A 25,003-nucleotide genomic window follows, 5' to 3' on the forward strand; every position below is an offset into this window, starting at 1 on the left:
TGTTTATTTTCCCAGTCAATGTCTAAAGAAGAGGCATAACGGAGTATAGCTGAAGATTGCTATAATTGCTGAAAAATAAAAAGTGTCACCAGATCCTTCTTATACAATAATATATTAGATATCCATTCTTCTCTACTCAATAAAAGTTGCATGGAGTAGCTCTCAGCTACGGAACACCAAAAATGCCAGAAATTGGCACTTTATAAATGTCCTAATTTAAGCCTCTCTACTATGTTTAAGATAATTAAGAAGTAATTGAAACTATTTTCTGGGGGTAATATGAAATATAAATGTTTACACAGGTTTATCCCTTTTGCATTGTTAATTCTAAAATGTAATCATTCAATTCTTTTAAAAGCTGGTATTATGTTTTATTTAGTATTGAATTGTAAATATTCCACTATATTATATACATTAAATTTGCGCATTTGCTAGTTTAATAGACTAACTATAATAATCTAATAAATTAGTGTGTACCCTTTAATAATAAAAATAATAGAAATAAAAACACACTTCCTATATTTTTGAGAAATAGGGAAGTAAGATAAAATAAACACCTTTGGAGTAATGACTGAAAATTACTGGTTTAGATGGGGTAGAGGAATTACTTCAATTATGACATAAAGCATTATAATAATGCATGCCTTTTAGAAATAATTATATAGTGATTATTCTCAGATAAACACACGCAGATGTTGCTTGTACACTAAAAAAAAAATTCTTAATTTGAAAAAAATACAGAAATTGCTTTACCAGTTAATTGGCTTTAGGAAAAAATAGGAAATCTAAAGTTTCAGTGTAGTGGAGAATCTTCTATTAAGTTCTAAGGAATGAACCATGCCTCTAATGAAAGGGAGGGAAAAAACAAAAAGCTTTTCTACGGGAATCACTTCAGTTAGATGTGTCAGGCTAAAACACCTAAGTAATGTTAGACACTCCTGATTTTTTAATGAATAATTAGTTATAACTTATAAAAAGTTAAATAAAAAAAGATATTGGACCTTAAGTATATTAGGAAAGACTTCTAAGCAAGGTAGTTTTAATTTAAGAAGAAGCATCTATGTTCAAACACTCCAATTTCTATATAATTGTTTATATCAGAAAGTATGAAAACTGGAAGATCAATCAGTGTTAAAGATTAGAAGACCATGACCATTAGGCCATTGAAAGATTTAGGAGGAATGACCTGCTGAAGTGACTACAAATTAGTGAGACCAATTTCTATAGGACATGATTGAAAATTAATCTCCTTAGTTTATAAACCTTAGATATCATTTAATTATAATATATGTACATATTTGACAGACAGAAGAGTGATTGGTATAGGAGTAAGTACTCTCGTGAGTTTCACATGTCAAAAGAAACAAATGACATGCAAATAGAAAAAGAAAATCTATAATCCTGAACATGACATACAATGATACATTCTATTACTAAATAATATGCTTAGGAAGAAATTCTCTGACAGGTGACACTAAATCTAGATTCATTCAAGTCATCACTAGGAGCAGATGAAATCCTTCCCTTTTCCCTTTCCTGTTCCTTTTTCCATTTTGTGTTTTAGGATATTTCCTAAAGAAAACTGGATTCTCTCTGTAACATCTTTTCTTCTTTGCATGAAATAGATGTGGGGAAGTTTTGGAAATTCTGGTATGGACTTCAAATAATTACAATAGAGAAGCTTTCTCAGGCACATATAAAAGTCTTATAATTTGGTAGCACTGCTCATTTAAGCACTCCTTCCACCACCCTAAATAATATATTTTAACTGAGCCGCATTGAATTTTCATATTTTATATTTGATTCCTTATTACTAAATGTGATTTTATGAACCATGAAACTACTATTAGGAAATCCTAGGATGGAAACAGATCTGCTTGTGCCTGGCTAGGCTGAATTTTAGCCATACTACCCGAGTGGTTAAAATTACCTAACTTGGAACAAAATAGATGTTAAAAATGAATTTTCCTTGGGAAGTTACAGCTACATGGGGAGTTACATACATGTGTGTTTCTTCCACCTCTCTCCCAAAGCTGTATAGATATACACTGCTGCTTTTTTTCTGAAGGGAAATGGGGAAATGGTAATAACCCACTTTAAAGTTTGGCATTTTCCAAAGTTCACCTGGGTCAACCTGGTTTAGTTTTGTACTTATTGAAATTAGACATGTACACTATTCACAAACATGTATGCAATATTACATACTATATGTATGTAATATATGCAGGTATATATGTGTGTATGATGGTGTCAGAACAGGGAGAAAAAAAGAAAAACTTTTTTGATAATGAGGCCAAAATGTCTTTGTTTTATAATGTGTACTGTAGGAATAAAGAACCTGAACAATATTGTTTAAGTTCTCTCGGACTTTGAGGATAAATACAATTGGGATTAAAACACTGACTTGCTCACATTTAGTAGAAAGATAAGGACGATTCATTGGGAGCCATTCCGGTCCCACTAGTAATCACTAATTGAGTAGGGTTTTTAGAGGATATGTGAAGCTATTGTCTGTTGTGCTTACAAAATTAGGATCTCTGTAATAAAATCTTTCTCAACACAGGTGGGTTAGTATTAAGTAAATTTAGGGCGGGCGTTATATTTTTACTTTTAATACTTCAGTTTAGATCAGAATTATAGAACAACTTGATTTAACCGTTAAGCATTCTTTTACCACACTACAGATGCTTCAAATGCAAAATAACTGGAATACTTGAAAACTAAGCAAAAATTACATAAAGTTTAAAAAACACTCATCCAAACAGCTTTATGAACATGAACCCGCCAGCAACATCTCAGCTAGAGTGTTTACTTCTGGGTTGCGTATTTCTTTGGGGTTATTTCTTCGGTGAACAGTGTGAAAGTCGCTCAGTGGTCTCCGACTCTGCGACCCCATGAACTGTACAGTCCATGGAATTGTCCAGGCCAGAGTACTGGAGTGGGTAGCCCTTCCCTTCTCCAAATTATTTCTTCAACCTACCCCTGAATTACTGGTATCTACCTGCATGCCTATAAATAGTAGTGTTCTGGTTGTTCTGCTTTAATGATAAGGCTGGGCAGTGAGGAACACTTCAGAATTCCTTTTACAACGAAACAAACGTGGCCTGGCACACGGGACTCGGCAGCCGGGCGTCCAGCAGCGAAGGGCACCAATCCCGGCCCATTATTATTTGGTGACGCGTCTCCCGCGGCGGCTCGGCCCGGCTCGGCTCTCGCGCCCGCCCGCGGGGAGGCCCCAGAGCGCGGGAGCACAAAGGCGCGCGGAGCCCGGCGGCCCCGCAGACTGGCGGCGCCGCCCTCCTCGCCCGCCCTCGCGGCGCTCGGGCCCCGCCCGGCGGCACAAAGAGCCGCGCCGCCACTCGTGAGGGGCCCCCGCGCAGCGCAGCCCGCCACACCCACTCGGGCCCGCTCCCGCCTCCGCTGCCGCGGGCGCCCTGATGAATATGCATCGCCGCGCGCCCGCCCCCGGCTCCTCCTTTCGGTTTCCTTCCCGCCGCCAGGCGGAAGCGAAGAGCCGCGCTTCCCGCGCGCCGAGCCGGCCCGGGTGGGGCGGGGCCGGAGAAAGAGAAAGCCCGGGAGGCGGCGGCCGCAGAGCGCCGAAGGGGTGCGCGGATGGCCGGCGGTTCCGGGGTAGCGCCGCCGCCGGCCCTGAGGCTCCCGGGGCGGCCAAGAGGAGAGCGCGCGACCCCCCGGCCGCGCCGGTGCAACAGCCTGAGCGCGCTCCGAGCCCGGGCGGGGAGGCAGCCCGCACCCCCGGAGCGGCCCTGCTCAAACAACAATAAAACCCACCACGCGCAGTCGCGCACGCACGTACACACACAAACACACACCCGGCACTCTGGGCGGCTTTCAAGTCAAGCTCACTTCTTCTCCAAGTGAGAGGAAGCAAAGTGGAAATCCAGACAGGCTGAGGGGTTGCCTGTTTTTAGACTTGACTTTTATTGCCTTTTCTTCTTCGGGCCAGGAATTGGGGCATCGCAGAAATTATAATTAAAAACAAAAGTAAGAGCCGACTCCTGGATTGCGCTCTTAAAAAACAACAACAACAACAAAAACAAACCAAAAGCGACACTAAAACAACTCTTGAGAAAAATCCACAAATCTGTACCTGAGATGTGAAGTCAGCGGGCCAGGGTTGTGTTATAAACTTAACATCTCTTTTATTTTTTTGCAATAGGATGCGGTGGTATGTAGCTTTGAAATGAAGGATTTTATTTGCTTGTCTTATTTGTCTCTTGCATCCCTTTCTATTCCCAGACACAGATTCTTTCCTCTTTGTACATTGTAAAGCGAACCTAAATGTCATTTCTGCTTTACCGGTTGAGCCATATGTTGGATTTTCAGCCCTAATGCTTTAAAAAAAAAAAAAAAAAAAAAAACTTTGTCAACCTTAATGTATATGCCACACTTTTATGATGGGAATCCGTGGATAACATTGTAAATCCAAAACAGTGTGAAATGTAGCATTTTTCCTGCTTCATCTCCCTAATCCTCTTCCCCATGATGGAAAAAATTACTGTACAAATGATACTTTAGTTGTACCTTGTAGTCCATTCTTTTCGTAGCACTTTTTTCTTCCCTAAGTTGAAGATGCACAGATTTGTTACATCTTCTCACTTAAAAGTGTATTTATTTAGCTCTGATTGGTGTATTGGCGTTTTTAAAATCATGCTTCATTCCAAAGTGTAGTTTCCCCCACCCCCTTGTTTCTGAAGTGGCAGGAAAGAATTGTTAGCCCTTTCGCACTCTTCCTTCTACTTAAAAAAAAAAAAAAAAAAAAAAAAAAGATGATGATGTATTTCTTCCCGCTCTTGTTATTTTTTTTCTGCCCTGCTGTTTTTACTCTAGTGTTTTTTTCCCCTCTGCCTAACAAAGTGTGTGTGCGTGCGCGTGTCTGTGTCTGTCTGTCTCCCTCTTCCCTTGTCTTCTCTTTGCCAGTATGTCTGGGACATATTTTAATGCACGATATCCCATCCATTAAGTTGTGGTTGAATGCGGAGTGTGTGAGGCCTTGGCAGCTTTCAGGTTGAAGAGGGGGCGGGGAAGCCCGTTTCGACTTTGACACAAGATGCCGAAGTGGCGTGATTGGAATTATTATTAGTGCTGTGAACATGGCCATCTTCTCCTCTGGTTAGAAGAACTGCCATTGAACTTGAGACAGGACAGACAAGATCTCCAACCCCCCCTCCGCCCCCCCCCAAGTACAGTAGCTGGCAGGGAAAAGGCGCCAAAATACACAAGATTAACTCTAACTTTCTTTGACAGGATCCTATAACACCATCCTTTGTAATTTTAACTTTCCAACGGGTGGGAAAAAGTTAACTTGTGAACCCATACTTGAGCAGACATTTAAATCAGCCCTAAAATGGAATAAATCCAGAAAGTCATACACGCATGCTTATGTGGTTAGGAAAGAATGCACATGTAAATAAGCAGGGTGCATGTGTGTATCTGGGGAGTTCAAGATTTAATCAAAATCAGAATGACTTTTGAGTACATTTACTCTATGGGGCAGAGCACGGTGAGGCGAAGAAGCTGACCTTTAAGCAATCTAAGTAAAAACTGCAAGGAGTTGTGAAACACAAAACGTGTGGTTTCCAGTTTTACATTTGAGGTTTGATGTTTTCATTTAATGGTATGAGAGATGGAGAAAGCGCCAGTGCTGAAAAGTCCCTATTAAATCATATGTGGGCAAAGGTCAAGCACTCCAATTCACTGATTCAATATACTGCAGATTCCTGCCTCACTGATGGGGAGCACAGGAAAAAGGGCTTGGGCAATAAAAGTATTAGAAGGGTAATTATTGTACGTGGTTGGGACTGCATTCTTGTGCACTGGGAAAAGATTTTTACTGGCCCTGATGAATTTTAAAGCTGAGTATTGTTGAAAGCTGTTTTAATAGGAAATTGATTAGCTGAGTGTTTCATACAATAAATGGTGACAGTTTCATTGTTTGATGTCCAAAATAAATTCTTTTTATTCTTTAGTAGACAGAGTCATCCGTTTAAGATGGTCAGACAGCAGCAACATAATTATGAGTGAATGTGATGTCATGAACATCTGTAACTTTGCTTTTGGAGCTTATGACATCACACAATTTGACAATATTATTGCTTTGGAACTTATTAACTTACTGTGTGTTGTAAAATTTTTTCAGATGTACTTCAGAGATAAAGTTTACTTAAAATATCAATATGTATTTCGTATAGGCCCAACGGTTTGTTTTCTATCATTGTAATCATGCAATTGTTGGCTAAATTTTATTTTGAAAGTTAAAACGAACAGTCTTGATATTATGATTGTTTTGGTTTTGAAACAGAAAGGCAGTTTTCAAGAAAAGAATTACAGAAAGGGATGCAGAAAGTTTACGTTGGTTTGCAGTGCACTTTCTACATTTCTTCATGAACAATATAAAGACAACTTAGCCATTTTGCATAAAAGCTTTCTAAACAGCTCATTAAAGCCAATTTTTTTTTCATGTCACAAAGGCACATGTAGATAGGAAACAAAAACCAACTTACACGTAGAAATAAAATGATGGTATAGTTTTACTATAAGTGTCAGCTATTTTGAAAAAGGACAATAGCTACAACTCTCACAGGCTCAGCAAAGAAGTTTGTGTGTGAAAGTGCCTGTAAGTTTTGAAGTATTGTGAATGAACCAAGACAATTATTACTGTGATTTTCAAAGTTTGAAATAAATCATGCAAAAATTACAGGGCAACTGCTGACTTTGTAATCCCAGAAAGCAATGTCTTCAGAAGTTGGGAATCTCTGTTGATGAACTAGCCTCATCTCTGTACAGAAGTGAAAACCAGTTAAACTTAATGCTGACCAGTCTACATACAGATTCAGTGGTGGTTTGAAAATGTGCCCGAAATGTAGGCACACTTAGTGGGACGGTATTTTTTTGAAAACAGTCGAGTACAGGCATTTCAGCAGTGACATTATTAACAGCGTCATTTTTCTCATTTAGTTTTGTCCTCAGGGGACACCCAACAGCTCCCCGAGGATGGAAAAAAAGTCCACAGTTATTTATTCATTTCAGTGAAAGGCAAAGCGCTGGCAATGGGGGGGTGGGGAAGCTAACCGGTTGTGGATTTTGTAGTAGGGAAAAATTGCTACCCTAATTTGACAGTAGTAGTTTAAGGGCTGATAGAGCTGGGCATGATTTTGCAATTCCCATCAAGTGCAGGCAATTTCAGTACTTGTTGGTTGTTTATACATGTGCTGTTGAGTGGATTTTTGATGTTCTTGCTTGTGGATATAAAATCGTGTTTTCCAGGCTACACATGTATGATTTTTGTGGTTCATTTGGAAGAAGAAAAGGTCCCTGGGCATGGTGTAGTGGATACTTGCAGTCTTGCAGGCCTGTTTTCTGGGGTCAGGAGGTCATCTGTCTCTTTTGTATTTAGTTTTAAAATATTAATATTGGCCATGCAGCCAGGGTGTGTGGAATTGTTGAGCCACCCCTCTAGTCACATGCAAGAGCTAAAAAAAAAAAAAAAAAAAAAAAAGAGTCATCGAGGGTATTGAAAATGACAGCTTTGTTAAGCTCCAAGAACTTTTCCCTAAACTACTCAAGATTCACACCCTGTCACTGAATTTCTTTAGAAAGGAGAAGATTAAAAGGAAATCAATATTGGAAGACCCTTGAGATGTTATGCTCCTCTCTGGAGGTCAGTGAAAGGCTCCAATTGGGTAATACTGCTTACTGTTTCAAATATACAACTGAGTTTTGAAAAATCCAGTCACTTGAAGAACAGACACTCCAGCACTTCTTGAAATTAAACTGTCAAAAAACAAAAACAAAAACAAAAAACACTTTTCTCCTCTATAAGATGGCAGGGAATAGGTGATCTAGGGAGGAGGTCTTTAGGGATTCTGAAATATCAGATTTTCCTGTTCACTTCTTTCTTCCAGCCAGATTTTGGGGTGAATGAAATTGGTTTGTTTTAACTCTTTCAGTGAGTGTGAGAGAGAGAAGTTAGGAGAGGTAAGTATTAGTCTAAAAAGTGTTTGGCCCACTTTGATAGCATCAGAAGCTTTTCAGAGATACTTTCAAACCACTCTTAATGCCATGGCACAGAAATGCTGGGTAAAAGGGAAAGGGGCTAAAACATTGTATGCACTTTCTCACTTCCTCCTCTTTTTTCCTACCTGGTGTTTGAAAGATTGGCGTTTCTGAAACCACAGACAGTGAAGTGTCCTGAGACACTTCATGAGAGAAGTCATGCTCTACACCCCACCCCAGTCCTGCTTTACAAAAGGCCCTCTTAGAGTTCATCTTGAGAAGATTTGCAGTGACCCTGGTATTGGCTGCACAAGAAGCCGAGTTCTGGGGAGGGGTGAGGTTGGGGGGATGTCAGCCATTTCATCCATGGTTCCAAGGCCTAAGAAGACAGTCAAAGCCATATCCACTGAGCACCACATACTGAGCACCCCATGTCTCTGTTGCTCATTTTCCCCTCCCTTTGAGTTTCCCCCTCCTTTCTTGTTTTCCTTTTTTTGGGAAACAAATCAACCCCCCACCCCCACCAAGGATCCTCCATGCTCATCCATAAGTACCCTACAGACAGGGAGAGGTTTGAACCCCTCAGTGACAGGTCTGAGAGGCCCCAGACATCTTTAGGTCTGGATGGTCTTACCTGGGTCTGTCGCTGCTTCATCATCCCTGATGCTGCTGTAGCTTTTGTGGGCTCTTCTGTGTCAAGAGTTGTCTTTCTTTCTTCTTTTCTAAGCTCCTGAGAAACTTTTGGAGGCGACCTAGTCTGGGTGGCAAAAGGAAAGGATTTGTGTTGGTAAGGGAAACTAGGAAGGGAAGAGGGGTGGCGATGTCTACAGACACTTGCCCAGGCCTCGGCACTGGGCCTCTTCTGCCAGGGGACAGCGGCTGGTTCTGGGATCTCTGGCTGAAACGGAGCACTTGCAGGGTGCCAAGATTTCACTGGGGGTGGTGTGGGGAGGAGGGAGGGAAGAAGGGAGGGAGGGAGAGAAAGAGAGATGGGCGCTTGATTTTTAAAGAGACCCCGAAATAATGGCTTCTGTAAGAGTCCAGACATTCAAAGAGGTGTGTTCAGGGACAGGAGAGCATTCGTGCCAACGGGAATGTCTTTTATGGTAAATTAACCCCGGTTAAATGGAATATTTGTTCAAAGGGAAACTCCAGTAGTTAAAGCTGGTATTATCAGTAGCTCTTCCCCGCACCCACCGCCCACCCCCACCCCCCAGACCTGGTAAGAGGGTGAGAAAAGGGGTGCAGCAGAATGTGCAATACAAAGTGATGTTTGGGGCTTTTTTCCTTTTTTAAATCTAGGATGAGATTGCCTAAACATTTCTGAGAGAAATTAATATTTATTCGGATTAACCCGGACTGTCACTTCATTTCTTTCATCTGTAAAGACTGTCAACTTTATTCTGGCTTTTCAAAGAGAAGAAATGACCCACACAAAGGAAATTAACGTTGTCAGAACCCGGACTAGGAATTTGCCTCCAGAGGAGCAGGGCGGCCGCTCCCAGTGGGGTGTGCCCTAAAGGGTTAACTCCGGGGGGGGGGTTTCTCTAAATTTCCCCGACTTTACCTGTCTTCCCAGAACCAAAGCTCCCCCCTCCACCCCTGGCCTCCTCGACTCCCCCTCCTTCCCCACCGCCTTTCTTCTTTAGGCTCTTGGTTTACGGGGGCTGCAGCTGGTGGACTTGGCAGGCTCGCCTCATTAAGAGCGCTCTTTGAAAACGGACTGTGTTTGAGCATTTCCCTAATGAGGACAGGACGGGGTTAAAAAGTGACCATTTCATGGTTGACTTGAACCTGCCTACTTTTCTTGATGTGTCGTTGTGAAATGCTTGATGTGGATAACTCCCACTCGGAGAAGGAAAAAGTCACTAGTTCCTTCAAGTCCGCTGGTGGGGGGGGGGGGCGGCGTAAAGAAGGGGTGGCAAGAGCGGAGAAAACGAGACAGAGAAAGTTGCGGGGAAAAAATCGAGAGGAGGCATGCGAGAAAAAGAGGAAAGGGGAATCAGAGGAGAACCTCCGAACGGCTCCAGAGCACAGCTGGAAGTGGGGGCGGCCCCGCCCCCGGGCTGGGGCCTTCGAGTCCCCTTCGGGGGCCCCCGAGCTAGGTAGACGCGTAGCCCCTGGCACTCACTTTTCCTCTCTCCATTGTCTGCACAGTCTTTGCTTCCACCTCTTCCCCACCCACCCCTGGCCGAAAACCGGAATTTGGGGGGCGGGGTGTGTGTGTGTGTGTGTGTGTGTGTGTCTGTGTGTGTGTTTGCATGTGTGTGTGCGCGCGCGCGCAGAAAGTGCGAGGCAAAGCGCCGGCCTCCACATCTCCGAAATCAAGTTCATTCACTCGGGGCCCGCGGCTCGCGGCGGGGTGAGGGCGGGGCCTCGCGCGGGAGCGAGGCGGGCGCGGCGGCCTCTGCAGGGCCCCAGAGACACACGCACCCCGCCCGCGCGCGCGCCCGCCCGCCCCGCAGCCCCAGGCGCGCTGCGGCCCCGCCCTGCCTGCACCCCGGCGGCGCGGGAGCCGCTTTCCGCCGGCGCCCCGGGCCCCGGGGAGGGGTGGGGATTGGGAGCGAGCCAGAGGAGCCGCGGGAGGAGGAGGACTAGGAGGAGGAGGGCGCTGGAGGCGGCGGCGCAGCCCGATCCTCCCGCTCCGAGCGAGGCCACGTGCACCGGGCACCCCCAAGGGAGGGCGGCAAACCGCGGCGAGGCGCACCGCTTGTGCGGAGCTGCCCCGGGATGCGGGCCCGTGCTTGGGAGACCCCGGAAGGGCCCCGTTCCCACCCGCGCCGGCGTGCCCCAACTATCTTAAGTCCAAGTTCGTTCAGCCATCCCCCCTCCGTCTCCCCCTCCTCCTTTCAGCCGGCGGAATCGGCGGACCGCACCCGCCCCGGGTGCGAGAGTCGGCGCCCCAGTCTGGGCCCCGGGGCGGCCTGGGTGTGAGGGAATTTTCCATTCGTTCCTTTCTCGGGCCCAGTTCGGCTCAGGGCTTCTTTCACTCGGAGATTCCCGCGGCTTAAAGAGTCCGCAGCGAGCACCGAAATACCTCTTTCCAGGGCGGGTTTTCGGGGTGTGTACGTGTTGGGGGAAGGGCGCGGGACTTGCCCAAAGGGCGGAATGATCATCTATTTAAAATTAAAAAAAAAAAAGTTGTGGTTCTATTGCAGTGGTATGAGAGCTTTAACAAATGAGTGAGAGAGGGAGAGAAGCAAGAGGAGGAGGAGGAAGGTGGGGGGCGGGGGGTGTGGAGAGGCTGGTGCAAAAGGAATGCGCGTTTGCAGGAGGAGGAGTAAAGCGATGATTGTGTAATTAAATAATAAAACAATCCTTAAGTCTGATTTGGAGAGAGCTCGAGCGGGGTCCAGAGGGTGGAACCGGTGAATTTTTCAACTTCCAAGTTTTGCAACGAAAGAAAGCGAGAGAGGGAGGGGAAAAAAAAGAGCCCAGAGCAGAAAAGAGAGGAGTTTGGAGCCGAGCGGGAGAGCGGGATTTATCGTTTGGGATTTTTCAGGAGCGCGTTCCGATACCCCCGGGCTCTGGGCAGCCGCGGCAGCAGCAGCAGCCTCCTCGCTCGGCCGGGTCAGACGCGGGGCGAGGCGGGCGGCGGGCGGGCAGCCGGGCGTGGAGGAGTCGGCGCGGGCGGCGGCGGCTGCAGCCGGGGACCGCGCGCCGCGAACCTCTTCCGCCCGGGAGACCCGCGCTCGCGCCCCCTCCCTCACCCCGGCCTCTGCCGGCTCCCCCACCCACCCCGCCCCCACCCCGGCCCTCTCCCGCGCGCGCCCCGCCACCCGCGCGCACTCGCTCACGCTCCCCCCTCGCGCACACACATGGTCGGCTCGCGGCAAAGTTTCGCCTGCGATCGCCACTCCGGGATCCTGCCGCAGTGCTTGGGGCTGTAACCTTGAACTTTCCCAGCGCGGTGACACATTCTCCTCGCTCTCCCTCCCGCCCTCTCTCCTGCGCCCCCCTCCCCGCCTTTTTTAAAAAAGCATTTCACCACCAACCACCACCCCAATCCGACCCACATCGAACCTTCGCGCACCCCCTAGCCCCCAACAACAACAACAACAACAACAACTGCAAAACAGAAAACAAATCCCCAAACCCAGGCGAAAAGCAGCCAGCACCGGCGGCGGCGGCGGCGGCCTCGGCGAGCACGGCCAGCGCGCTCGGACTGCAGGAGGGTTAAAAGTGTAGATTGGATTTCACCCCGGGAAATCTAGCACGCCGAGTGAACTTGAATCTTTGGCTATTTAAGGAGGACTGGGTTTGTTGTGAAGTTGCGGTGATCCAGCGCAGAGCCCTGTCCTGATTGATCGCATCGCGGGGCTCAGATGACTGTAAAATGAATAGATGAAATTCTTGCTTCTCGAAGATTTTCTTGGGCATCTCCGGGAAAGTGCGTTTTAAGGCGAAGTCATGATGTATTCTCCCATCTGTCTCACTCAGGTACATGTCTCAGTCGCTCTCTCGAGCTTTCTCTCTAGCCCGAAATGCCTTTGTTTTGTTGCTCTCGTCTGCGGACAACTAATGGTTCTAGTTAACCTCCGCACACCGGGGTAACCCAGCAGAAGAAGTGGTCCGGAGTTGCGGCGGGGTTTGCAGGGCGGCATCAGAGCCGGCGCGCGGCCCCTAGCTCACAGTCACCGTGCGCGCCCAGCCCGGCGCCCTGGGCATGGAGAGCGGGTGCCCGCGTGCTGCCAGGGCGGCTGGGCCGGGCGAGGCCGCCAGGGATGGGCAGGGCCCGGGCCCGCGAGAGCTAGCCCCCGTGCGGCCCCTGGAGTGCTTGCTGCGCCCCTGCCCAGGGTGCCTGCTGCCTCTTTTGGTTGCTTGCGCGCCGAGGTGGACTCCGGCTTTAGAGGAGCTTTGGGGGGCGGGGGGGACTGAGCCTTAATAAACAAGCAGTGAACTTGGGCGAGGGGACTCCAGTCGGAGTCCTTGTGGGCGCCTCTGGACTCCGCTGCAGGCAGTGGGCGGGAGACAAGCGAGTCGAAGGTTGTGGTCCCGGGACCCATTCCTTTGCTTAATTTGGGGATCTGAAACTCTAGTGCATCGCGATCCGCACTTTGAGGTTTCCAGTGACCACGCCACAAAGGCGGTCTAGACGTGGACTCGAGTTAGTCGGTCGGGATGAAAGTTAAAGGACTTTTAAAACATGTTCATTTTGTGGAGACCTGTTCATTTGACGATATTGGGGCGTAGGTTAGAAAGTAATGCTGGAAAAGTAAGGTCATTTTCAAAAATTCACTTTGAAAATTGTCCTAAGATTTCAGGTACAGTGTTATGAAATAAAATACTGGCTTTATACTTTTACAAGAACACAATTTATTTAATTTTAAACCGGTCGGTCAAATGGAAAAGTGGAGAGACCGAACAGACTTACCTGGGGGCGGCTTTCATCGCTGCCCGGCTAACTAAGCAACTGACGAACTAACTAAATATCTTAGCCTAGAGTTGTTATTTGAAGCAGTGTTTTAAACCTCTAAAGGTGTGGGATAGTTGACTGCAGCTTTTAGGAGGCTATGTCACGATTAGTAATTGATAACCATTTTCTTTGACAATGGCTTAAAAACTATAAACAGTTTAAGAAGTGTCCCCTAGTCTTAGGTGTGTTACAAGTTTTAAAAAATCCAGTATCATGATGATGCATTTTTGTAATGGACAAATGATTAAGATTTCAATTGTATGACAATTAGAAGCCATTGTGATTCAAAAGGACTGAGGCATTCATAAATTGTGAATGAAGATGAAAACAATGATAAGGCTTATTCAGTGATTGGATACAGTCCTGTAGCTTTTTGGCTGACACATTTTTTATTGTTTATATTTTGTTTGGCATCTGAGTATGATTAACTTAGATATGGCTATTTTCAGCAAATAAACGTGCACTTTAATTTGACAAAACTGGAAAAAATGAGTTGCTGACCTATTTGTATTTTTAAGGCTGTGAATAATGGCCAATAAATATGGTGATGAAACTGTTTCAGGTATAACGAATTGCCTTCAGTTGCAAAAGTTACCTTTCATATTACCCATCAGCAGGATTTTTTCCTCTTTCTGGTAAACCACATCCATTTGATATTATTTTTACATTGAAGCATAGTTCAAGTAAAACAAATTGAGGTAAGCTTTTCAGGTGCAAAGTGCTGCACTTTTCCTCTCACCTGTAAATGATTGTTTTTCTATATTGGTTCGTATTTCCAGCATTGAATTTTTAGAATCATTGCGAGCGATTACATTGCATTTTTGGTTTCCTCTAGATATGAATCAAAAAGTCACTAGCTTTATCTAAATTTGTGTAAGTTAAAAATAATATTGTAGCATGGTGACATATGGAATATTAGGAGCATGTACAGTATAGTCATTCAACTATCCCATTAGTATTCAAGGATACATACTTAGCAACACTAATTCATGATGACTGATATTCTCTACTGTTTTAATAATGTAAATCTAGGTTGACATATTGAAACTGTTTTGGGGATTTAAGGCCTAGACTAGAAGAAAAAATTTTAGCTTTAGAATTCTCCCTTTAGTATCTGTGTGACTTTATGGCTAGTGTAAGGTGTTGCAGAAGTAATATTAACAATATTACTTTGATATCAGACCAATAGTTTAGTTTTGTATTACAGGAACTTAATAGCTGTTAGCAAAACATTTTTCAGGATTATGTAAATACAAAATAGAGAAACATTCTTAATTGATTGAAAACTTTGCAAAGTGCTTTCGTTGTTGCAATAAGATATCTAGGCTTTAGAAAGAAGTTTCAAAGGAGGCTATAGTTGATATTTATCAAAGTGTTATTCAGAATTATCAGTACATGGATATAAACTTGTATTTTTACAGCAGTATAAATCAGATGTAAAAAGATAATTAAGCATCATATAGGATTTTGTATTTGCTTTTGCTAAAAATAATGAAACCTTTAATGTAACTTTCACTTGGAATGATTGTATTGAATTTTTTTTCTTTCACTATTTTTCAGGTTCTGAAGGTACATTTATAAAAATGGTTTATTGTTAAATAGCAGTGCTCCAAGAACATCTAGTATTTACTCTTCTACCTCTATATTGGTCTAATTTTCCATCCCTTTCATGGAGACCACTGTTCCTGTGAAGAAAAATAAATATTTCCAGTGGAATTAGGGCTATTTACTTTTATATTTGAAATTTGTAACTAGGTTATTTATTTTATCAGTTTAGTTCAATAAAGGAAGTTTGAAAAGAGAAAGAATTACTGAATGCCAATGTGTTTTAATAAAAATTCTGAAAGAGCAAGGTGGCCTATTACCTTAGCATAGAGACATTAGATATTAGCTTACTTAAATGCTTTGCTTTCTTAAAAAATAATTTTCATAGTTGTTTATAGTGTTATTGTGCTGATTAAGGTCCTATTAATTAGGACCTTAATCATTTTTTTGATGAAGACAAGTTGCTATGCTTCATATACATGCCATTCAAAATCACTACAGATATATTACAACTCAGCATTAAAAAACAATCATACTTGGGAGATGGTACTTTAGTCATGTTAATACAAAAATACATGTGACTTATTGAAAAACTCTACTTACCATTTTTTGAGGATATCTTCATGTCAGAAGTAAGTGTTTTACTTGAAAGGAACTCGCATAATAGTAAAGCCCTGAAAGATATTTGTAAGGCGACTGTGGACTCAGAAAGTTTGCTGCAGAACTATTTATCAAAAGAAAAAAACTATGTTTTAAAACATTACTTGGCAGCATTGGCAACAAGCTAAAGGCAACCTTAAAAAAGCAGTGTTTTGTGTGCATTTGCTAAGAAATTCCAAATTTAAGCCCTCAGTGTTGCATTTGGATTGTTTAAAATAAGTTGTTAAAATTTTGAAATCTATTACATGATAGATGATTAGAAACTCAAACATATGTAATCAAAGTTATATTTGAAGTCTTTATAAGAAAATGCAATGTTACTGAACATAGTACTTAAGGATAAAAGTACTTGAGAGTTACCACATTGCTTAATATCTGTTAAAATAATACTGCATTTTTAAATAAAATAAATAAAATAATACTGCAAGGGTAAAGTGAGTGAGACAAAGCTCTTCCCACCCGAATGTACTCTTTACGATTTCAAGGTTTTAGCTTGTAAGTATATATACGTAGGTTTTTAAATCTTATCAATAAATCATAGGAGAAGTTAGATTATAGGAAGTGAGTTCCCAAAGCCTGAGTCCACATTTCCTCGAGCAGGGTTTCCTCTTGCATATATTTCTAAGGGAGATAAAGTTTTTGTAGTTACAGTGAACGCTGAAAGCATGGCATCAGAAAGTGTATGGAGATAGGGAGGTCTTATCATGGGCTGTGGTTGCTGTGAGCAGGGCTGCCTTCCCACACAAAGAACAGATTGTGGTTTAACTCTTTCCATGGCCTAGTTTAATGTGCTCGCATAGTAACTGAATTGTTCAAGTCTCTGCTGGAAACTACTGATCGGTTTAATGATTTCCTCTATGGCATTTGGTTATGCCTCATGCTGTGATGTAATCATCTACATTCTGTATTGTTATAAAATTTTGATTTAGACTGATTCTGCTCTCGGAACATTTCACGGCAATATGTTAAAACACTTGAAAATTGCATTATTGATCGGATGGGATGTATACCTCTTCCGGGTCTGAACTGTAGACTGCGAACATGCCACAGTCTTTAACATTGAAACTGAATATGATCTTGAAAATGAATTCGTAACTCTATGGGAGTTTGGGGGCATCTTCTTTGTTAGAGAGTCATTCATGATACTTTCATCATTTTTACCTGATGGAATTCATCAGACTGCTGATTAGGTAGAATTTATTCCATATAGTTCAGGGTGACCAGTACTAGGCTGTCAATTCTAACTTGGGATATAAGTAGTTAGAGAAAGTTATTTTGTGGTTGAGGTGACGATACAGTGACCAGAAAAGTGGCCGTGGTGGAAGTTCTCATTTGTTTCAGATCTGGCCTCATTGCCCACGTACAGTGTGCACGCCCTGGATGTTAAGCTCTTTCTTGGAACAGTAATAGGCCTGAGCTTAGGAGACAGGTTTTACCTACGGCAGGAAGTAATGAAACACTGACCGCTTTGGGAAGTAGCTTGAAATAACTGTAGGTGCAGATTATCTGCCACTCCTAGCTGCCTCTCTGCCTTACAAAAGGCTTAGATGAAACAGGCAGGAAAGACACAGGAGCCTAAGGTAAAACCACTTAATTCTCTAGACGGGATCTCTCCACGTGCAGATTCACAAGCCCATACATATGTGCACCCACAGCCCTGTCCGAGAATTCAGACGTGTAGCAAATGAATTGTATTGATTCCACAAAAGCAGGGAGTGACCAGCGGTGCACTCCTGGTGTCACCCTGCCACCGCATGCAGAGACACAAAGAATGTAAAGTTGGTGCCAAGTTGCCATTTTTCATTGTTCACCTCAGATTGATTTTTAAGGGTTTTAGAATAATTGCCATACTCATGTGATCGGTTAACAAATTAACTGACTGAGTGGGGCTTCAGACTCTATAGGAAGAGCTGCTGGAAGAACATCTGAGTCAATTCTGTTTTCAACTTTAGAAACTTTTATTTAAAAATGCAAGAGCGGGTCTGTGGATCTGTGAGAGAGTAAGAGCGTGCATGCGTGTATATTCATGTGTGTGTGTGTGTGTGTGTGTGTGTGTGTGTGTGTGTGTGTGTGTGTTGGGGGCTAGTGTTGCTGGTAGAGGGAGGGAATGTGCTGCTCCAAGTATGGAAACCTTCTGTTCAGGACACCGATACGACAAGCTGTGTCCTTTGCCCACTTTCCCTCACCGTATACCAGTTTCTCTAGTTACCACTCCTGGAATGGTGCTGTTTCAGTGTTGGAATGTTGGACGTTTGATAAGAAAATGGATCAAGTTTAATGGCGCATGCTCTCTGTGCCACCAGCAGCCTCTTGCTGAGAGCATGCTCCAAAAGCGGGAACTGTGTGGCATTACACCAGCATCTATATGCTTTGTGTTTCTGTAACACCGAGAAGAGAAATGAACTGTGCCATCGCTCCTGCCTTCTGAACAGCTCTGCTCCGATTAAAAAAAAAAACTCACTGTGTTCTTTGTAAAATGGTACTGCTTAGCGTTAGTTGGTCAATCAGATATTTAAATATTGAATTAGGTGCCAAGCACCTTGGTTGCTTACATTTTCAAGAATATAGGATGCATGGTGGGAATGAGGGGGATGGGGCCAGAGTGGAAATACAAACATGAATCTTTATTCTTTTTTTTTTTTTTTTTTTAGGAGGGAGAATCAACCTGTGAGTCTTGGTGGAAAAGGGGCAGCTTGGCATACTTTATTTTCTTCTGGTCCTGCTATTTTGATAATTTTAAATAAGAAAAGAATGTTATTTTTATGTGTAACTTTTGGTACTGAATTGGGAATGGGTTGTGGTCTGATGGTTTGGAGCCTTTAACAAACGAAACTGACCCTGTATGTCTTGTTTTTCCCCCTCATCTTCCACAGGATGAATTTCACCCATTCATCGAGGCACTACTTCCACACGTCCGTGCAATCGCCTATACTTGGTTCAACCTGCAGGCTCGGAAACGCAAGTACTTTAAAAAGCACGAGAAGCGAATGTCAAAGGATGAAGAAAGAGCAGTCAAAGATGAGCTTCTCAGCGAAAAGCCTGAAATCAAACAGAAGTGGGCATCCAGGCTCCTGGCCAAACTGCGCAAAGATATCCGCCAGGAGTACCGAGAGGACTTTGTGCTCACCGTGACTGGCAAGAAGCACCCGTGCTGTGTCTTATCCAATCCTGACCAGAAGGGTAAGATTAGGAGAATCGACTGCCTGCGACAGGCAGACAAAGTCTGGCGCCTGGATCTAGTCATGGTGATCCTGTTCAAAGGCATCCCCTTGGAAAGTACCGATGGAGAGCGGCTCATGAAATCCCCACATTGCACAAACCCAGCACTTTGTGTCCAGCCACATCATATCACAGTGTCAGTTAAGGAGCTTGATTTGTTTTTGGCATACTACGTGCAGGAGCAAGGTAGGAGCAGATTGTTCTTTCTTCTAGCCCGGCACGCACTGCCCGCAGACCCCACGCACAGAGCACCTGGCTTGGCTTAGATGGTCCTGGAGGCCCCTCGGTCTCTTGTTCCCCTGATCCGGGGAGAGCGGCATGCCCCCTCTCCTCCTCTCGCTTGTCCACGGCCATGTGCAAGCCATGGAAATACACATGGAGCTTTCCTACCTGGATAGGCGTGGATATTTAAAGACCACAAAGAGATGCGTTTGCAAATGTCTTTGAAATAATACACTTTTTCAAAGACACAGAATAATCTGAAAACTATAGTTGATTACACTTGGCTCTTTGTCCTCGGCGACATTCTTTACATCTAGTCATCATTTGGCAGTTTGAAAATGTAACTTGATTTATGAATAGTCAAACTGTTCTTTAACAGTCTTTGTATTAGCTTCCTGACTAACGAGGTGGATGAACTTTGTTCACGAATCCAGTGCTACTGCACTGAGAAATATCATGAACATTTCCTATTACAGAATGCTTAAGATAGCCAGTATCAGAAAGTATATCTTACGTAGACTTAGATTTATTTAATTTAAATATTTCTATCAACACCTACATTTGATTGTGTAATATTCGCTGTAGATTAAACTGATTATGGTTCTTGTTTAAATAATTTATGTTCTAATATTCTCCCAGAGTGACTTGGGAACACTTAATACTGTCCGTTTACTTGAATGTAAATTCATGAAACTTACCAAGGAGAGAAGTCGCAGCTCTCCTTAGAGAACAAAAACAGAAAGTAGACTGGTTACGCTGGTTTAAAATAAATCTCAAAAAGAATGCAGAAACCGCATACCATACCTATTTTTAAAAAAAATCCTTGATAAAGAGAGTGGGGTGAATGTTGCCTGAATAATTTAAAAATAGGTGATATTTTTGCTGAGTGTTTTCTGGGTTCATGAAATATGTTTATTATTTTTATTTTTCTTAATATATTTTCTTTAAGGAGGTGAGAATTTCTTTACTTCAAATGAATTTATCGATATATATTGGTGTGCTTGTATTAGCAATAGTCCATAGTAAAACATTAAAAAAAAAACCTACTGAAAGTGGCCTGTAGTTTAAGCTACCGTAGTTGGTGGGTCATTTCTTAACTTGGCCAGGTGGTAGGGAAAGTGGCCTGCATATAGCCAGGTGGCAGATGGTTATCTGATGTTTGTTATATAAGTGTGGGATATAGTCAATGGTATGAACTTCAGCATCCCAAAATATAAAATATCAGAATTACTCTTTTGACTCAGAAATCTGGGTATTACTATGTGTTTTTTTCCTTTATATTTCCTTGGTATAGTTTTAGAGAGATGCTTAAAAAGTTATTTAAGCATTTCTAGTTTGATTATAAATAATGGTGCTTGAGAGCATACATTTGGAAATATTCTTTTTTTAAATAAAAGATTGCATATGCTATTTCTATAGGTTTAAAAGTTAAAGTTGAAGTAATGACGGTTTGGGGGAAAATGTATTTTTTCCCTGTGTGTCCTAAAATAAAAACTCATTAGCACATGACACTTAATTTGATTGACAGCTGTCTAGGAGGTGACATTATCAGGTGGGCTGTATATATGTGCTGGATTGGCTGTAAATGTGTTGTAACTCTGTCATGAAAGTCAAGACTGGAAGTAAAGTTTTAGAAAGTGGGTTATGTAACTTTTTAGTGCAGGGAGAGAAGGTTTGCAAGCACCTCACTGCTGCTTGTGTTTTAACTTGCTTGAAGGCTATTCCTTGAGGTGTGCACACATGTACATTCACTCCTGGGGCAGGCGGCCAACTGTCTTAGTTGATGAACTGACAATAAAGAACATATACTTTGGATTTGGGAAGATAGATTGAAGAAAGAAACATGCATAAATACCTTCTGCATTGCACCATCGGTCATGATAGTCATAAAGTTTTAAGCAACTCTTGGAGACCACATTTTCAGATAAAAAATTCATTTTGTTGTTGTTTTGAGTCTCGTTTTGAAACCTTTCATGATCTAACACTGTGCACCTAATTTATATCTTCTGTGCTTGTGAATGCATCATATCTTTATAATACCTGATGGCGCTTTCTTTGAAAAAGTCACATCAAGATGCTTTTGTGTTTTCCCTTTTTCAAAATTTACGTATTTTTCCTTTGGTCAAATGTAGGTTAATTATGTATTTTTGCAGCGCAGTTGGTCGAAGAGGGCATTTTAAAAGACTAATCTGTAGTCAATCAGAGAGCTACATATCTCCCATCGTGACTTTTTATTTGTCCTCTAAGTGCATGAAAACCCACTTAAGTCTATTTTATTAATCAGGTAAAGAAGTATAAAGAAAAACGCAAGAGAAAAATCAGAAAAGAAAAGTGTAATGTTTGCAACAGAATGAGCAACAGAATTACCTTTCCCCCCTTTTTTCTTTCTTTCCCCACTTCTAAACGACTGGGAGGAAAACATGAGAAAGAACAGAGAATGCCAAAGATGGTTGCCACTGGCACCAGGATTGGCATCGGACCCTCTTTGTTTAGCTCAGGATGCCTGTGATTTGTTAGTTGGCATCCGCATTGCAGTGTGGAGTGATGTTACAATATATTGACAATTTCCAGATCTAGAAATGTCAATAGCCCTCTTGGTTATTTATACAAGATCACAAACTGCATATCTTCTGGAGAATGAAATAAAGACCAGCAAATAATAAAGTTCATTGTTGACCAACTTCCTATGCTTTTTCCCTCTTTCTCTTTTGGTTCAACCCACACTTTTATTTATTTATTTTTTTTTCATGCCCAGCAGCCTCAGCCTCATCTTTCTTTTTTGAAATGTGGAAAGAGTTACTAGAGCTTTGACACAAGCTATAGTGCTACATCTGCATCTGATACAGTTTTGGGGAGAATGTATGCATTTTGAAATCATTTCTGATATATAGTTCATTAGACTTTTGCATCCCATGGCCGCAAGGCAGGATTTCCTTTAAAGCGAAATCTCTTTGTTATTCAGCCTCTCCTGTGCCTAGAGTCTGGTTGACCGCAATTTAGTCCATTTTTCTATTGCTCTATGTTTAGGAAGGAGTCATATTCAATATAGTCATTTATTAAACGATGCTACCCCCACTTTACCTAAAATACACACATCATGTGGGAGTCCCTGCATTTAAATCCATAAAATCATTTGACGGTATTGATTCAGAGGGCTGCGCTTCGGCTGTTTCGTTGCTACAAGAACCGCCATTTTGTTTGTGAAGTGCCAGGCGAGGGGGAAAAAAAAGGCAGACACTGTGCTGGATGCCAATAACGGTTGCCAGTGGCACCGAGGTTGGCATCAGACCCTCTTTGTCTAGTTGCTGAATGCCTTTGATTCGTTGGTTGGCATCCGCATTGCAGTGGGCACACTGGAAAGTTTTTGACAATCCCTGAATGAAAGCTGCTTGCTTGTTTGCTGCAGCAAACCTTAGCTGATAGAAAACCCTTCCTTTTATTTTTGTTTTTTTAGGTTTCCTTTTTTTGCTTTTAAGATGATGACAGATGAAGGGAAAAAACACTCTAAAGTGCCCTCCATTTTCCCCAAGATATTAAAGATGTCCAATGATTCTTGGGCAGGTGGTACCTATTCCCCATATTGTCTTTGTTATTGCCTTCTTGAAAGCAAAGCAAAGCAAAAAAACAAAAAACAAAAAAACAAAACAAAAATCAGGCAGGCGTTGCACAGGACACCTTCTCGGGACAGAAGTGTGCCCCGTGTGCTCTGGGAAGGGTGTGGAGGGCTAGCTGGCTGCAGTGACATGGAATGCACTTGCCAGAACTGACTGTGGCTTTCAGTCACATCACTGCTTATTTCTTAGGCAATTTCTAGTTCCTTCACTTTCTACCCTTCCAAATTTTATAGTAAGCCATTGAGAGGACATTTTTTTTTTTTCTAGTTAGTAATGTGTAACAGTGTAAATGATAAAAAAAAAAATGAGAGAACCTTCATGAGGAAACAAGACATCAGGAAGACCAACAAAAAGGCGAAATAATTTCGGTTGGCGTTTCCTAGATAGTTTGCGTGAACATTGGTTTCCAGTTAACCATCGTTATCTCATTAATTAATAAGAAGGATTAGCAGGCTGCACAGAAGGAAGTCTGGCCTATGGAGGCCTTGAGTGGCCACGCTGTGTCCTGTCTGAAGGGGAAAAAGGCAGGGTGGGGTGGGCTAGGTGGGCTGGGCTTTCTCTGAGGGAAGAGCTCTGAAGAAAGAGAGAGGTCATAACACGCTAAGAAGTTTCGAGATCTCAAGAGAGAGTGACTGTTGTCGTGAATTTACCAGATTCGAGTTTCAACTCAGCCTGACTGATTTTTGAACTGTACTTTGCACTCCTGTTAAACATGTTTTGGAGTGCTAGAGAGAGGCCCGGATCCTCATGGCTCTCGTGAGAGAAGAGTTTCCGTTTTAGCCTGGTGGAATCCTTAAAACTGTGGATGGCAACTTCTGTTGTTTTATTGGTAAATGATATGATAATCAAAGTACATTTTGAAGTTGTGAAAAAATGTGACTTGTTTACAGGGGGAGTTGTAATCATTATCATTGTGTTTGAAATAGAATCCTTCCGGGTTGTCACGTATTATTAGAGAGGCAGCTAATGCTGACAATTGTCTTCCTCCCTCAGTTACTGACTTTTAGAATTCTTTTGGGTAACAATTATTATTTTTTTTAATGAAAAGCTTAAGTAGGGAATTGTTTGCAAGTTGACAGCATATTTTACCATTTTAATAAATTTCGCTTCATTTGCAGATATTTCCCATTACAGGGAAAATGAAGCTTTCATAGTTTGTTAACATGAGGCTGCTCTCCAGGATGATTTGGTGTCCTTACATTGTGAAATGCTCAGAAAGCATGACGTTTGTATGCATGTTTGATTTAGGGGAACCCTGTTAAGTTTTCCCTTCTAGCATCCTGTCCCTGACTGAACTCATGAACTCTGTGCACATTTGTTTGCATTCTGGCTCTCGCATAATTCGCCAGATAAAGAAGGGCTCTTACTGGCATGTCTTGCTCCTAGGCTTAATGAGACCTTTGTGGGAACACATATTGTAAGATAAGATACTTAGCAATTTTCTCGCTGATAAGGAGAAAACACAATCCGAGGGGCCAGAAGTTCGCCCTCTCAGCCATGATGTTCCCGCCCTAAGATAGTTTTGCTGGACAGTTCAAGAGTTAAACTCTGAGGCCCCAGTTGCCAGCTGGGAAAGCTTGGCATCTGTGTTCTGATGTGGCAAGCTAAGCTCTTGCATTGCTCTTCATATGATCTCACTTTTCAAAGGGAAAGGGAAGAGAGGGAGAGAAATAGAGAAAGGAATAGAAGGAGGGAGGGAGAGAGAGGTATGATATATGTTGTTATCGGTTATGATTTTCAAGTAGTTAAAAAGTACATAACCATCCAGTTTCTGGAGGTAGCAAAGGTCAATAAAATACCCTGCTGACAGCATTAGGTGTCTCTCCCCACCTTATTCCTTCTCACCATATACACAGCACTGCATATCTTGTAATAAAAAAAAATATTCAACTGGATTATGTGTTTAGATTTTTAGATTTAGTGCACTCTGCTTCTTGGGTGGGAAAATAACTCCATATGCAAAGGAACCAAAATGATGTTCATTTTTCAGGAATACTGGTTATTTGGGGAAGCAGTGCAATGACCGGTGATGATGGTTAGGGCTCCCAGAGGGTGCTCCCTAACAGGTAAAGAGTGTGCCTGTGGGTCCAGCTGGGCAGGAGCCACTGAAGGAGACTTGTCACCATGGCTTCAGGCTTCAGTTCTTTAAAGTTTCTGTTTCATAAGTGGTGCCTGAGAGGTCTGTCCACCCATAGCTGTACTATAGATTTCATAGGATTTTTTATTTACTTTCTTGTTTTTCCCTAAATTTGGAATTTACGAGGAAACTGCCAAAAGGAAATTAAAGTTTTAACCCACCATTAACTTTCTCCTC

At 42.7% G+C, this 25,003-nt stretch overlaps 2 protein-coding genes across 9 annotated transcripts in view; one reads left to right on the top strand and one right to left on the bottom strand.

Moving 5' to 3' along the window:
* Positions 1 to 7,824: 7,824 nt before the first annotated feature.
* LOC136148336 (serine/arginine repetitive matrix protein 3-like) lies at positions 7,825 to 11,129 on the bottom strand. The gene is made up of 4 exons (XM_065907851.1): positions 10,890 to 11,129; positions 10,145 to 10,807; positions 8,648 to 8,770; positions 7,825 to 8,392 (listed from the first exon to the last, which is right to left on the bottom strand). Exons 1-4 carry the CDS (start codon positions 11,127 to 11,129, stop codon positions 8,276 to 8,278), a joined length of 1,143 nt encoding a protein of 380 aa, XP_065763923.1. The 3' UTR covers positions 7,825 to 8,275.
* A 789-nt stretch (positions 11,130 to 11,918) lies between these two features.
* The window catches only part of NFIB (nuclear factor I B), a 244,686-nt gene continuing 231,601 nt past the window's right edge, over positions 11,919 to 25,003 (top strand). The window contains exons 1-2 of one of the 8 annotated variants that reach the window (XM_065908341.1): positions 11,919 to 12,453; positions 18,508 to 18,814. In XM_065908341.1, coding sequence (XP_065764413.1) covers positions 12,424 to 12,453; positions 18,508 to 18,814 — 337 coding nt within the window. In that variant the 5' untranslated portion in view covers positions 11,919 to 12,423. Of the gene's footprint in view, positions 12,454 to 18,507; positions 19,040 to 25,003 lie in introns of all 8 variants that reach the window. The other 7 variants (XM_065908337.1, XM_065908338.1, XM_065908340.1 and 4 more) reach the window with 7 other exon arrangements.

This window comes from Muntiacus reevesi, chromosome 17 (assembly GCF_963930625.1).
Source record: "Muntiacus reevesi chromosome 17, mMunRee1.1, whole genome shotgun sequence".
NCBI classification, from domain to species: Eukaryota; Metazoa; Chordata; class Mammalia; order Artiodactyla; family Cervidae; genus Muntiacus; species Muntiacus reevesi.

Bases quoted from the DNA above. Each gene is read 5' to 3' on its own strand.
- LOC136148336 (XM_065907851.1), bottom strand. From the start codon at position 11,129: ATGATCATTCCGCCCTTTGGGCAAGTCCCGCGCCCTTCCCCCAACACG. The intron at 8,771-10,144 runs GTGAGTGCCAGG...TTTGCCACCCAG, and splicing joins AGACAATGGAGAGAGGAAAA to ACTAGGTCGCCTCCAAAAGT. The intron at 8,393-8,647 runs GTAAGACCATCC...CTGTCTTCTTAG, and splicing joins TGAAGCAGCGACAGACCCAG to GCCTTGGAACCATGGATGAA.